This window comes from Rosa rugosa, chromosome 6 (genome assembly GCF_958449725.1).
Source record: "Rosa rugosa chromosome 6, drRosRugo1.1, whole genome shotgun sequence".
In the NCBI taxonomy this organism is placed as follows: domain Eukaryota; kingdom Viridiplantae; phylum Streptophyta; class Magnoliopsida; order Rosales; family Rosaceae; genus Rosa; species Rosa rugosa.
Window position 1 is genome coordinate 32,726,200 of NC_084825.1, and position 16,272 is coordinate 32,742,471.

At 38.1% G+C, this 16,272-nt stretch overlaps 1 protein-coding gene across 1 annotated transcript; it reads left to right on the forward strand.

Annotated features, from left to right (window-relative positions):
* The first annotated feature begins 13,287 nt into the window (after window positions 1-13,287).
* Window positions 13,288-13,830, forward strand: LOC133716605 (putative zinc finger A20 and AN1 domain-containing stress-associated protein 8). Its single transcript, XM_062143291.1, has one exon. It carries the CDS (start codon window positions 13,348-13,350, stop codon window positions 13,828-13,830), a length of 483 nt encoding a protein of 160 aa, XP_061999275.1. The 5' UTR covers window positions 13,288-13,347.
* Window positions 13,831-16,272: the final 2,442 nt, after the last annotated feature.

Genomic DNA, 16,272 nt, shown 5'->3' on the forward strand with positions numbered 1-16,272 from the left:
GTTCGAAGGATGATGACGAAGATGCGCTAGGGGCAGAAATGCCCTAGTTAAGTACAATATGCGCATTATTGTACCTAGCTCAATGCACAAGACCGGACATCTCATTTACCATAAACTTGTTAGCTAAGGTATAGCTCTGCGCCAACGCGACGCCATTGGATTGGTGTAAAAGATATTTTTCGGTACTTGAGATGTACGATTGATATGGGCTTGTTCTATACCTACAGAAAGATGATGGATTTGGACCCATCACACACTAGGAACGCCGCCAACACTGGCCTGCATCCATTATCCCCATCCCAAAACAACATGTGTTTTGGAAGGTTTTGCTGATATTGGGTATCTCTCTGACCCATACAAAGGTCATTCCCAAAATGGTTAAGTGTTCACCATGGGTAAAGACCATGATATCTTGGAGGTCTACAGAACAGACCCTAGTCGCTATATCTTCAAACAATGCAGAGATCATTGCTCTTCACGAAGAGGTTTGTGAATGTATATGGATTGGATCCATAATTACGCATGTTCGAACAATTGTGGTTTGAAGTCTACCACAGATGAGCCTACAAACATTTAGGATAATGCTGCTTGTTTTGAACAAATGAAGCAAGACTACATCAAAAGCAACAACACCAAGGATAATCAGCAACAACAGACTCTCCTCAAGATCAAAGTGAACTAAGTTCAATCTGAGGACAGTGTGGCAGGCTCACTAAGTCATTGCCTTAATTCCACTTTCGAGAAACATGTTGGTAACATCGTTTGCGGAAGTTATCCGAACTCCCATGACTGTTGTCATCAGGGGGTGATGCAGACATCAGGGAGAGATGTTTACATGTATGGTCTCGAAACGTGAAGGGTGTGTTGTGCTCTTTTTCCCCTTCGACCGAGGTTATTTTTGTCCCACTGAGTTTTTGTTACTCGGCAAGGTTTTTAATGAGGCAACGAGAGAAGCACCGCGTTTGGGCAACCCAAGGAGGAGTGTTCAAGTAAAACCCTAATTTGTGTTTGGCCCAAACTCTAAGTTACTTGACCTAGTGGTAATAGGGTTTAATTAGAAGAATCTAGATATTATCTTTCCTTGTATGATTCAGACTCTATGCATTGTAATCCTCTATATAAAGAGGCCCCTATTATCAATGAGAATACACAGTGATTTCCTCTCAATTTCAGTTTCTCTAAAACAGAATGATTGTTTTCTTTTGTTAATTATTTAATAGTTAGTTACCGTTGTTTTTGAGTATTTTATTTAATTATTCAGGGATATTGGAGTAAATTAATTGGTGATACGTAAGTTTTATGTGATGTTACAAATTGATAGAGAATCGTTCTTGAACGATTTGCATATATGTAATCAATCACTGTGTTTATATAGCTCAAGATTGTAGAAAATCTTGTCAAAATGGGAAGGGAATTGCAAAAAGATAAAAGAAGTTCCTAGTAGGGTTTTAGAAATATCTAAAGGATTAGGTAATTGATAATTTCATTCCTTACATGTTTCTGCCTTTAAATTCCTGTATAAACCAAGTAATCACTCAAGTAAAAAAGAAAAAGGTTTTTATTCCAAAGTCGTATGTTGGCCACCAAAATGCCAAATAAGCACTCAAATCCAATTGAAATAAGGAGAGGAAAAGTAGAAAAGTTCTAAAGTAACATAATGGAAGGAAAGTTCTAGAAGAAATGACACTAATCAAGCATTGTAAGGAAATTAAATCTCACTCCCAACTTTAAGAGCAGTTTTAGAAGAGATATTTTATTGACACATCTCTATTTGTTCAGTACACATCTCTTAATTTTTTTTGCCACATTCTCTCTCAATATTTCCTTCTCTACCCTTCCCCCTCTTTCATTTTACTTCAACATTTTCTCTCTCTTCTCCATCTGCAACTACAACAAAGACTCTTTTTGATAAAACAAGTATAAGTTATTGGGAGATTCTATTCAGACCTCTCAATTTGCTATTTGGACCTCTTCTAATTTTTGTAAATTATTTTTTCCTATTTTACCCATTCTATAAATTAAAAAAAAATGCCTCTTTTAATCATGTGTTCTCCTCAACAGAGTCAAATCCTCTTTCTTTCATTTGTTCAACCCACCTAAGGTTCTCTATTCTTTTAATATAAGGCCATGGAGATTGATCAACAAGTTTTATTTTTCATTCTTTTTCCACCCAAGCTCTATATATGTGGTTGGGTTAAGGTTCAAATTGAAGGCTTGCCAAATCCATATTTATAATTTTATATAAGTTGAAACGATAATCAGAGAAAAACATGATATTGAATTGGGTTTACTGAGCTCTGTACTTCCTGGGTCTGAGAAAGCGAGAGGTACCAAAATTGGATTGCTTTGCACAAAGAATTGATCTTTATTTTGGTTTTTTGATGCATCAATAATGTTTAATGAGGCAAAAATTGAACCTTTTTGGAGGGAGGTGCAGTTTTGATGATGATGTGATGATCTTTTCTAAATTGAAATGAAATAGAGAATTATTTGTTACGCGCAAGAAGAAAATATGGAATATGAAACCATGATTTGATGAATTCTTTGCTCATTCTGCTGCTCAAAAGGGAGGTTTGGCTTCCCAGATCCATGCCCAAAGACCAATTCTTGTTGTTTTTTTAAGGTCTCATTGCGAGGAAGATCAAATAGCTGGGTTTGTGATGAATAGGAATTTTTTTCTCTTCTTCTTATTTTTTAGTGGGTAAAATAGGAAATAAAATTTTACAAAAATTATAAGAGGTCTAAATAGCAAATGGGGAGGTCTAACTAGAACCACCCTAAGTTATTTATTTATTTTTTTGACAGAAAAAAAATTATTGGTTATATAACTAAGAACAAAGATTAGGTATTTCAAACAAAAAGAACAAAGATTAGGTGATTTTGATGAAAATATAAAAGAAATCCTCAGTATTTGGCATTAACAATTCAATGACCAGTCAATCATCTTGAAAAATTGCAGGAAGCTCCCCAGTTACCAATGGCTATTGTATATATGATAAACCCAACAATCAATCACAAATAAAATATAGTAGTAGCAACTTGGTGTTAAGGGACCAAAGGTAATTCCGTTAAAACCACTTGAAAGATAACTTGAGCTTGAATTTTCTTCACCTTTGCCACATATCAAAGGTATGAGAAGAATTTTTTTTATTTATTTATTTTTATTATTAGAAGCTAAAATGAGGGATAAATCAGGAATTAAAAATTTTCCAAAAAATGTGGAATGTGTATTTAGAAATTTGGGATGTGTGAATCAAATTTCTCTTTTTAGAAAGAAAAAAAAGAAAAAAAAGAAAAAAAAAGTTTTCATTGCAAAGTCTTCTGTATTTTCTATTGGAACCTCCAAATTTACTCACTTGACCTCTATGCTTTTTACACCTCTTACCAAATTTTCAAATACTAAATTTACTCACTAAACCTCACTAAACTTCCTCAAATAACCTCACTCATATAATTTGCAAACAAATTATTATCTTTAAAATAAAAAATTTAGTCATTTCAAAGATTTAATCACTCTATAAATCTTAACTAAATATACATTTCTTAATTATCTTTAAAATAAAAAATTTAGTCATTTCAAAGATTTAATCACTCTATAAATCTTAACTAAATATACATTTCTTAATCAAACTTGAGTTTCAAAAATTAATGTCTAATCAATAAGAAAATGCTATGAACTATTCTGTTTTTTTTTTTAATTTTTTTTTCTATTTTAGCTGTGCAAAAAAAAAAATGAAGAAATCATTTGTTTTTATTCTCAAAAAAAAAAATCATTTGTTTTTTAATGTTTATTTTTTTTCTGTATTTTTTGTACCACATGATTAATTATTTAAATATTTTTAGTTTTTTTTTTTTTAACAAATATAATGGATTGACTTAGATTTATGTCATAAACCATAAGAGGATTTATTTTGTTTTCCCTAACCAATATGCGTTCAACATATATATCATACATTTTTATGTCACATGATCTTAATCATATTTTTAATTCTTATTAAATATATATGAATGCTTTAATCAGTATGTAGTGAAATTGGAAAATGAAAATAGATAAGGAAAATAATAAGAAATACAATCTAATATTATTGAATTGGAAAGTCTACATAAAATAAATATAATATTTTTTGGTATAATTATTGTCCTTAATTGTCATTTTATAGTAGGTTATATATGTCATTTAATAATTCATAATAGAGTGAGGTCAAGTGAGCAGATTTGGAGGTCCCAATATAAACTCTCAATAATCACTCAAATCCAATTGAAATAAGGGGAGGAAAAGTAGAAAAGTTCTAAAGTAAAATAATGCAAGAAAAGTCCTAGAAGAAATGACACTAATCAAACCTTGTAAGGAAATTAAATCTCAATGTCCCCCCCCCCCTTGTATTCGGCAGTTTCATTAATCGAGGCTTGAGGGCAGCAGCACCAACCCTTTATTTCAAAAAAAAAAAAAAGTAAATTAAATCTCACTCTCAACTTTAAGAGCATATTTAGCAATGCTAGCAATTTTTTAGTGAAATTTTAGCCAAAGTAGCTATAAAGTCATTTTGACTAGCCAATTTTAATATTTTTTTAAAGAAGCTACTGATTTTATTGCAAACTATGGCAATAGGTTACAATCATGATGTAGTACATCCCTAATGCAATTAGGAGCTTGGGTAAACCAGGCTTGTTTCTGATCAGAATCGAATCCATGGTTGGCTAGTCTATGTGCTACTTGGTTACATGTCCGTGGGGCAAAAGTGATCCTGACTTGCGGCAGGGTGTGCAGGGTTGTACATATATCGTCAACAATACTACCAAACTCAAAGAGGGCAACACCCTCATGTGTGATCTCTTGTACTGCTGTAAGACAATCAGTTTCTATAGTAGCATGCGTGAGCTGCAAATGCTTAATGAAATCCAGCCCCTCCCTGATAGCTAAAAGCTCCACTTGCTTGGCTGAAGAAACAAGCTGAATAGGGTGTGCAAAAGCTGCAACAAATTGACCTTTATAGTCTCTGATTACACCGCCAAGACCCCCGTGAGTTAGAGTAGGCCCTTTATAGTCCATCAACATTAATTTTTACTTCACCATGTTGTGCAGGCTGCCAGCAAGCTTTAGTCTTCGGTTGAGGTGCAATAGGAGAAGTTCTAGCCTGTTTGTACTCATCTAACCATGTCATAGAGCTTAGGAAAAGAGCAGAAGCAGGTTTCGAAGTGTTCTCCCATAACATTTCGTTTCTGTTCTTCCATAAGGACCAGATGCCCATGAGAAGTCTTTCAAACACCTCCTGCTTGAGATGTAGGGCTCGTTCAAGCATCCATTCTTTAAACACCATATTGGGGAGAATAGAATTTTGAAGATGAGAAGATAATATGGAGAAGAACTCAACAGCAACAGGACACTTGCAAAAAAGATGCACAGTGTCTTCCATTCTATGCTTACAAAGCAAACAACTCAAGTCACCTTCATAGCCCTTGGTGAGAAGACGTTCCCTTGTGGGCAATAGATTTTGACATGCTCTCCACACACATATTTGCACTTTCCCCGGCACTTTGGCTCCCCATAGTCTTTTCCACAGCTCTTGGAAGGGATCCCCGGTTGATGTAGTAGCTAAAGCATTGCCAAGAACATGAGCCCTAGCCACCCAATAAGCCGATTTCACTGTGAAGATACCTTTCTTTTCTGGTTGCCAATACTGTTTGTCACATGTGCTTCTTCTGCTTAAGGGAATAGCAAGGATGCGTGTAGCCACATCAGTAGGGAAAAGCGTATGAACTGATGGGGGAATCCAGGAACGATCATGCTCATTTATCAAGTCTGCCACCTTATCAAAAGGAGAGCTCAACGGTCTTTGGATTAAATATCTTGGACAATTTGGGATCCAATCATCGTTCCAGATGCTTACTAGCTGACCATCACCTATTCTCCATTTGACTCCTGCTTTTAGCACTGGTCTGCCCTCAATAATGCTTCTCCATGAGAATGAAGGTGCCACACCTAGCTCGGCGTCCCAGAAAGAAAAATTGGGAAAGTACCTGGCTTTAAAGAGCTGAGCAACTAGAGACTGAGGGTTGGAAATAATTCTCCACCCTTGTTTAGCAAGCATGGCCAAATTGTAAGCATAAATGTTCTTAAATCCCATACCTCCTTCTTGTTTAGTAAGGCATAACTTTTCCCAACTTCTCCAGTGGATTTTCTTTTTTGTATCAGAGTCACCCCAGAAAAAAGAGGCACAAAGTTTATGAATATCATCACAGAGACCTTTAGGTAATAGGTAACAATTCATAGCATAGAGTGGCATTGTTTGTGCAACTGCTTTGATAAGAATTGTTTTACCTGCACTGCTGAGAATCTTGGACTTCCAATTCACTAATTTCTTCGTCAACTTTTCTTGTATGTATTGGAACTTGGCAGTTTTGGATTTTCCTACCCTTAAAGGAAGACCTAGGTATCTGTCATGCTCATCAACTTTCTTCACTGCTAGAATGGATGCCAACTCATGTTGTAAAGTGTCTGGTACATTTCTACTAAACACCACACTACTCTTCTGGAAATTAATCTTTTGACCTGATGCTTGCGCATAGACATTGAGAATCTGTCTAATCGTCTGACATTCTTCTACAGTTGCAGCTCCAAAGAGAAAACTGTCATCTGCAAAAAACAAGTGGTGTAGAGTGGGAGCCCCTGGACACATTTTCAGACCCTGAAGTGCGCCTGCTTCCACTGCTTGAGACAGGAGGGCAGAGAGACCCTCTGCACAAAGAATAAACAAATACGGTGACAACGGATCACCTTGTCTGATGCCTCTTGCTGGTGTGATGACTTCAGTTGGTTCTCCATTAACCAAGATAGCATAAGTGACAGACTTGACACAACTCATCACCATTTGAATCCACTGTGGATGGAATCCTAATTTTGTTAACATGGTCTGCAAAAAAGTCCATTCCAGACGATCATAGGCCTTTGAGATATCCAATTTGAGAGAAAAGAAACCCTCCTCTTGAGTCCTCAATTTATACATAAAATGAGCAGCTTCTGTTGCAACAAGAGTGTTGTCAGATATCAGTCTTCCTGGGACGTAAGCACTTTGTAGTGGAGAGATGATTTCAGGGAGCCACCTTTTCAGTCTGTTGGCTATGACCTTTGAGCTAATTCTATAAATTACATTACACAAAGCTATAGGTCTAAAGTGAGAGGCTTCTGTGGGAGTTTTAATTTTGGGAATAAGGCAGATGTGCGTGAAGTTGGAAGCTTCCCAAATATCACCTGCTTCTAGAAAATTTCTGATTGCCACACAAACATCCATACCAACAATATCCCAATATTTTTGAAAGAAGAAAGGATACATACCATCCGGTCCCGGGCTTTTTGAAGGATGCATCTGAAAAAGAGCTCTTTTTATTTCATCATCTGTGTATGGTAGTAATAGGTCCGAGTTCATGTGTTGCAGAACCTTCATTGGGGTGGCACGAAAGACCTCAGAGAGGGCAGCATCGTCAATGCCATCTGTAGTAAAGACTCCCTTGTAGTACTCTATAATCATTCTTCGAATTTCAGTTGGTTCATTCTGCCATAAGCCTGCTTCATTGACTAACCCTTTAATTGAGTTTCTGCTTTTTCTGTTTGAAGCTTTTCGATGAAAGAAGGCAGATTTCCTATCACCATATTTTAACCAAACAGCTCGAGAACGTTGTCTCCAATATTTTTCCTGTTGGGAGAGAATCTGACTATGCTTAACATGCAACAAACGTTGCTCTTCATATTGGTTTGAAGAGAAAGGTTGCTTCATAATATCCTCTAGCTTCTCTCGAATTACACACAGCTCTACCTTTTGCTTCTCAAATTCTGTGGTATGCCAGCGCAAGAGTTGTGTACCTGTGGTAGAAATTTTTTGTCCAATTTGATGCAGCATGTTGCCGGTTGTAGGGGCTGACCAGTTCTTTTGAATGATGGCATTGCATTGTTCGTTGCCATGCCACATTTCTTCAAACCTAAATCTCCTGCTAGCTTGCCTGAAATGATGGTACTCAGATCGCACTTCAACAAGGATGGGGCAATGATCAGACTCATTTGGTGGCAGTGTGATTGTCCTACTGTAAGGGTAAGAATCCCTCCATTGAATTGATTGAAAACTTCTGTCAAGACGTTCTTTGGTAAACTTATTGGACCAAGTATACCTACTGCCACTGAATCCCATATCAACGAGGCCACAATCCACCATCGTATGTCTAAATGAAGCCATGGGTGCAGCAGCTCGTGGTACTCCGCCGGACTTGTCAGTCTGGCACATGATTTCATTAAAATCACCTGCCATGAGCCAAGCCAAATCACATCTTTCAGCCGCTAGGGTTCGAATTAAATCCCATGTTCTATTGCGTTCTCCCCGTGCAGCGAAGCCATAAATTCCCGTGAAACGGTAAGAAGCATGGCTTCCTTGTTCACAAACCTCAACATCAATGTGATGAGGAGATTTTGTGCGCAGATCAACATGAATCCCATTGCTCCAGAGTAAAGCCAGACCTTGGGATCCCTCTTCGTGTGTATAACATATATTTCCAGCAAAGCCAAGCCGGCTTGTTATAGAGTCTATGCAAGACGGTTTCGCAAGGGTTTCAGCCAAAAAAATCAGATTCGGTTTCTTCAACTGGACCAAGTCGATAAGGGCTCGTTGTGTCTCATTGCAGACTATGCCTCTGCAATTCCAGATCAAAATGTTTCCTTGTAGCATGGCTACAGAATGGATTAAGCTGCAAGATTGCTTGGTGGCGGCACACAAACCCTAGCGGTGCTTGGCGGCCCTAGTTTCTCTTTCGTTTCATATAGCCAATTTTAATACACTTCTTCATCATATCTCTCTATTGTAACTAGTTATGAATTTATATTATTTTAATTTAATTAAAAAATAGTTTAAATATATTTATAAATTAAATAAATAGCTTAAAATGAATGTTTTAAATTAACAAAAATAATAGAGAGCCTCATCTCGATCGCTCTCTCTATTTTTTCTTTTTGAAGTAAAAGTTGAATGCATTAGATCAACAACCATAAACAAGCTAGAGACTACAAACACTTAAGAATAGAGAAATTGGTGGGAAAGCAACCAATTCTCTACCCAAAGCAACCAATTCTTTACCCAAGTACTGCAGCTTATTACAGTCCAATAACGCTCGCTTAAAAGCAAGCCTAGTACACATAAAAATAGCCTCATCTCTTAAGGAAACATCAGTCATCCACACCTCACTTGTCTACACTCAATTGTGATACAAATGAAATATAGAAACATCTCATAAAACTCCTAGAAGCTATCCCTACGCATACTAGACTTGAAAAAACGCTAGTCACATTCAAAATAGTTACCAACTCCAGTATCAGTCACTATTCGAATATATAGACTAGCACTCGAAGACCACTGAAAGGCCCAACCTATCCATGTAGGTCCAATTCTCGGGTTAGGCCAGCCCAAGTACTAGTAATCCACCCTCCTTTTGAGCCCCAACAACAGGCCCAAAAAATTCAAGCCCAGAGGCCCAAGCCTAAGCCCAAACCCAAGCAAGGCTAGCAGGAAGGAAAAATTGCATCCCTTGCCACAGAGTCATTGCCGCTCTCTCCTGCGGCAATCCCATCCAAAGAATCGTCGCCGGTGCTGACGATGTCAATCAAAACCATAGACCACCTCCTTTTGCGACCGATCAAAACCACATCAAAACAGCCATACAAAACCACAACAACGGCTACAATAGCGGCAAGCACAGATCAACCAAATCCAGCCTTCATAGATCGAGAAATCTGATCCAACTCCAATCAACCCCTCGAAATCAGACCAACAGTTTGCAATTGAAATCAGAAAATGACATCGACGCCTCTTCTTCAACACAACACTACAAGTGATGTCGATATGCAAACCTGGCCAAGATCGAAACCGAACACGATCAGACAAAGAGTCGTCGTCTACTTGAAACCCTAACGCTAGGGCCGCTTTCTCTTTGTGTCTCGAGCACTCAAGCTCATCTCGCTTCCTATATGTAGGAGTAAGATAATTAAAAGTTAAAATGGGAAGCAACTTAGGAGTCTGGTGTAGTTGTTAAAATGAATAAAAGGCTAAATACGCTCTCCAAAATAGTTAAGGAGTCAAGATAAAGAGTCTACTAAATATGCTTTATACTACCAACACGTTTTTAGCTAGTTCCCTATTTAAACACACAATCACAACAAGATTTTCACTCACAATTATTATAACCTTCATGCTACATTGAGAAGAAGAAGAATCTTGCCCAAATTCAATACTAGTTGATCAAAGATAAAAAGCATATATGCTGTCAGAAAACAACATGGATCCTCCACTTTGCGCAAACGGTTGTTGAAAGTACTAGAATGGCTTGGGGGGGGTGGAGGGTGGAGGGTGAATGAACAAGTCACTCCTAAGTACAAATAATTTTCTAGACCTTGCTGAGGGATTGAAGGAAGCTTGCATCCCTAATGAACGAAAATAGATTAAACCAGAACTTAAAGTGATCAGCCGACACACAAGAATAGAAAATAAAATGAACAACAACACGTGAATTGTTTACGTAGTAAAACCCTCAATGTGAGGTAAACAACTGTGGGGCCTTAACTCTTGAAGGCCAAGTGCTCAAGCACACACTATAAGATAGTAAACAAACTACAAGGTAAAACTTACAACCTCTCAAATAACTTTGGACATGATTACCTCTAGCTAAAATTTTTCTAGCCTATTGAACTACCTCGCTCCAATTTGTTCACAGCTTCTAGATGTGCTTCACTCATCTCAAACTTATCAAACTTCAACTCTTGAGCACGTTTGATTCCCAACTGAACTCGTAGGACACTCACTCTTGCAGAATGATGTGAATAGTATATGAATGAACTCTTGTCTTGCTAATTCACATAGACATGAAACAAATGAATTAACTTAGCAAGACATTGCTTTGCCTCTTGTGAAAATGAACTGCTCTCTCTTGCAAAGCATAAAAAAACGAAAACTGTTTTGCAAAGCATATATATATATGTTAAACAAGTCTCTCCCTAAAACTATTAGGGTATCATAAACTTTATTAAATAGTTATACATCTAATAGGAAACAAATATTCCAAAGACATAACATGACCAAAAAATAACATTTTATCATAAAGATAAAAGATATATGCTTTAAACAAAAACATAACACATCAAAGATCTAATAACTAACATAACTACTTGAAATTAACTTCTTTTAGAAACTAGGACACAGAGACGACGTACCATACATGGACTCAATATAGACTACAGGATTGAAGCACAACTATCAATCCCACTACTCAGTTATGCAAAATGCAATGAAGGAACATTACTTGAACTGTCATACGAGTCAGTTAGGATCTTGATTTGAGCTACAAGCTTAAACCTTAAACTAGGACACACTAGTTTTGCATAAAGGGACAAGTTCCTATACTACAAAACTACACTTTGCTAAAAACTAACTCACACATCCTAGAACTAAAAATATGCATCCTTGAAACTGTGTCATGTTGCCTTTCACCATCCGGTGATACTAAAAAACAATAAACCTTGTGAAACACATAGAGTATAAGAGATTTAAAATCAATCTAACTCTTTAGTATCGGCAATAACATTTTCTCCCTCGTTTTGTCTAGGAATGACAAAGGGTAATAACATTTTCACAAATCAAAAGCACAGGAGACATCCGAACAAGCCTAATCTTGAAAGGGTGGCGGCGCTGCAGGAATATGCGGTGGCGAAGTCATGACTCATCTTGAAACCTAACTAAGGCTGATGGCTACGAAGGAGGATGGCAGTGCTAGTCTGTTCGTCAATACTGGTTACTAGGTGCTAAGGGTTTGCCAGCCCATAGTACTTGGGGTGTCCAACACCTTTAGGAGGCCCAAGTGTGCAGAAGATGTTTGGGCTCTATCACAAGCCCATTCTTTCTCCAGTTTATGGGCTAGGCTGCTAATGGCTCATCTATTGGCTAGTATACTAGGTTTGTTTTAAAGTCTATACCAATGAGACCTCTTCTATGTGCCTAGCTTTGTAGATTTGCTTAGTTTCATCATACCACAATTGAATGCTCGGCTTTGAAGTTAAGTAGACTAGATTACTTACAAGGCGAAGTGGTTTTTGTTTGGTATAGACTACTCGGTGCTCAAATTGTTTACATGGAGTAGTCATCTTTTGTACTATTCTATACCCAAGTTAAGGTTATATTTAAGTCTATGAATCCTTCATTTCAAAAAACGTTTTATTATTAAAATTAAATGAAGAGACTAGTGGTAGACACTTGACATTCCAAGTCAACTATTTAGATTAAGAAGAACAAGAATCTTACTCGAATATATTTTCTCAATCTATTCTTGTTCCTCCGTCTCATAGGAACTTAATGTTTTATTTATTTGAAAGAAAAAAAAATCTAAATCTATTTACATTAATATGAGTTTTAAAACAATTTTTATTGAATTTTGAGGGGTTAGATAACTACATGCTCTCACTCTCATCGGGCGTGTAGAAACTCTTGTTATTAAATTGAATGAAGAGACGAGCGGTGTGTTTTCAATTGTGATTGTCCCCTTTCCTTCAAAATTATAGGTAGCTAGGCACTTGACGCCCCAAATCAGTTGTCGTATATAAACTAATATCGCTTAATCTTCTATATATTTGAGGGAAATTGCTCAAATATCCTAATTTTAATAAAAACTATGTTTACATTTACAAGAGTTTTGATTTTTAAAGAATATTCACATATGTATTTGAAGGGGTTTGAGAAGTACTCAAGGAGTTACGGTGGTAAATTTTTCTTTTTTTCTTTTTTTGAGTTGAAAATGTCATTCACTATATGCCAAATGAAAATATATATATATATATATATATATATATATATATATATATAAAAATTTGTAAATCATTGCAAATCAAATTACAGGAAAAGCTATAATTGGGCAAAGACGATCACTGTTTAAATTTCTGACACCTCTTAAAAAACGAAAGAGACAAAAAAAAAGGGGGGGGGGAAGGTTTTCAATGTCGACGTTGTTGTTCTGTTTAAGCCACTGAGTAACTCAAATCCTATTGAAATAGGAAAAGGGCAAAATAAGAAAGTTTGCAAATCCACATGATGGAAGGAATGTTCTAGAATGACACGGCTTGATTAAGCCTGGCCAGCTGGCCTGTAAGGAAGGGAAGTCCAACTCCAAATCTAATACTAACACCACGTTTATAGCTAGCCTATATAAACACACACTTACCAGATCATTTTCACTCACTCATAATTATTACATCCTTCCTGCCTAGATTGAGAAGAACAAGAATCTTGCCGAAATTCAATACCATTTGATCGAAGAGAACAAGCAGAAATGGCGTCGCAAAACAACATGGATCCTCCACTTTGTGCAAAGGGTTGCGGATTTTTTGGCTCTCTGGAAAATAAGAACATGTGCTCAAAATGCTATGTTGATTATCTAAAACAAGAACTGATCGCCAAGTCAGTCATGGCATTTGAAGTACTTAAGAATTCAGTTACTACTACTCCTACTCCTCTACCAAACTCATCATCTCTACTTGATGACCATCCTAGCCCGACGGTGACGGTTTCTGGTACCAACAGTTTGAATAGTACTGGATCAACTACAACTACAACTACAAGAATCAGGTGCCCCTGCTGTAACAAAAAGTTGGGACTGCTGGGATTTCACTGCTGCTGTGGTGGTGTGTTTTGTGGAGAGCATCGCTACCCCGAAAAACACTCGTGCGGTGTGGATTTTAAGACAGCTGGAAGGGAGGTTTTGGCCAAGCAAAACCCGCTTTGCAAGGGTGATAAGATGCAGCATAGAATTTAATTAGATGGTTAGAAAAAAAAGATAATGAAGTGATGAACTTGTACCTCAAGAAAAATTGATTGGTTCAATGAATATATGAATATACCTCAATTTTTTTTTTTAACAAATCAGAATTTTTTTATTTAGTAACTTCCATGTTGCAAACTTGTGATCCTTAATTCCTTGCGACCTTATTTAGTTCCTTCCTTACTTCTAATTTGTTATTTACATCGAAACTTCGATCAAACAATAATGGATTAATTTAGAAAGAATTTTATGTTTGATGTACATCGAAGTTAGTATGTACATACATAGTATACCAAGAGTTGAATATATACATCAAATCAAGACATACACAAAAACAATTGTTGATGTCATAATTTGGTTCGACAAATACTTTTGACTTTTCAACCAATTCCACGTAGAACGCTTTGAAATGTCAAAGAGTCTACATAGGACTCTAACCTTTCAACGCACTTAAACATTTCATCTAGAAAGAAAAGGAATTCTTAGACATAAATAACCATGACTAGTGAGATGCCTAACCATGGTATTCTAAGTCTTTAACCTTGGACCTCTACCTCTTAAGTCTTGGACAGTCACCATGTGATTGACTCACCATCTTGGATGGCAAGGCAAAAGCATATCATGACCTCACTACCAGAGAAGCATAATCCAAAGGAATCAAGAGCCTCAACCCCCAAGACCAAGAGTTCGACCCCCAAGCTTAGAAGCCACGACCTCCAAGGCCAAGGCCTCGACTACCAGGATCATTCGTAGACAAAGTCATTGCAAAGGAGACATAGTTAGTGGAAATCAAGGGCCAACTCTTACCTACTAGGCCAGGTGTCATGCTCTGATGACAAGTATGGTCCATCAGCATGGCCCAAGAGTGATGTGAGGGGAAGAGACCACATAGTCGTGACACCTGTCACGTACCAACTCTGTCAGCCCATCCTTGGAGTGTCAGTAAGCAGAAAGTAGGGGTTGACACCCCGATTTTAGGGAAGAGCCCATACCTTTCCTTTCCACCTCAACTACTCATTCTCCTATAAATATCAATCATTCACAAGTAGAAAAGGGGACTTCAGCTCTCTCCCTTTCGCGAACGTTATACAGTCCTTCAAAATGCTAGGCCAATAATACCCATGTCTTCTGATAAGCCAACGCATTTTAGGGCCCGCTTGATGGGCTCCACATACTCCCGCGTGTGCTTCGCGCATTAATCGCTTTGCTTCGCAGCCATAGACACATCGGAAGTCTATGCCATCTTCCCCACGTCGTCGTAACTCATCGCCTCTGAGGAAGTAATTTAAGGCAAGAAAACGAATCTTCCTGTCTACTGTAGGACCTGGTTGCTTGAGGTAATCGATCAACGGAATGCGCCAATCGACGTCAATAGGCTCTAGGACCGCGACAACCGGATCGTCAGGCGGGTCAGGCCGCGCTAGCCACGAAGGCAGCGTGCGGCGCTCGACTTTCAGAATGCGCTCACGAACCCCATACTTCAATGTAATGCCTGTAGCCAGTTGAGCGAGCTCATTGGCCGCGAAATTGCGCTCGCGAGGTATGTACTCCAAATCCGCGTCATCAAATTGATCCAGAAGCTCAATGGTGCGATTCAAATAAGGTACGAGCAAACAGCTTGCACACCTGTACTTCTCTTGAAGCTGATTTATCACGAGCAGAGAGTCGTCGCGTACCTGAACGTTCCTTACTCCCAATTCCAGTAAGACCTCTAGGCCAATAATAAGGGCCTCATACTCTGCTTGGTTATTTGTGCACTTAAACTCCAATTGGAACGAATAAGAGAAACGATCACCCGCCGGGTTTTCCAGAACAATCCCTGCCCTTGCTAATGTTTCTGTTCTTGAGCCATCAAAAAAGAATACCCAGGGTTGCAAGGAGACGGTGGCTTGATACCATATGGCGTACTCTGGAATGCGCGCCAAATCTGGTCGAGGTGTGGTGGCGGTCGCTATCTCTAATTCCTTCACTGTGGGGATATCCAACATAGGGTGATGTGCCAGAAAGTCTGCGATAGCCTGTCCCTTCATTGCTTTCTGTGGAACGTATTGTAGCGAGAATTCGGATAGGGCCAGTACCCATTTGCCAATGCGACCTCTCAGAATAGGTCGCGAAAACATGTACTTAACCAGGTCGGTTTGAGCAATGATGCATGTAGTAAAGGATAACATGTAGTGTCGCAACTTGCAAGTGGAGAAGTACAATGTGAGACACAGTTTTTCCATAGGAGTATACCTTGTCTCGCAATCCGTAAGTGTCCTACTGAGTAAAAAATGGCATGCTCAAGACCTGTCTCATCATCTTGGGCGAGTAGGCTACCAATGGAAGCCTCGGCTGCTGAAATATATAACTTCAATGGAAATCCAGCTCTAGGGGGAACAAGCACTGGTGGGCTCGCTAAATAGGCCTTGATTATGTCGAAAGCCTCTTGATGTT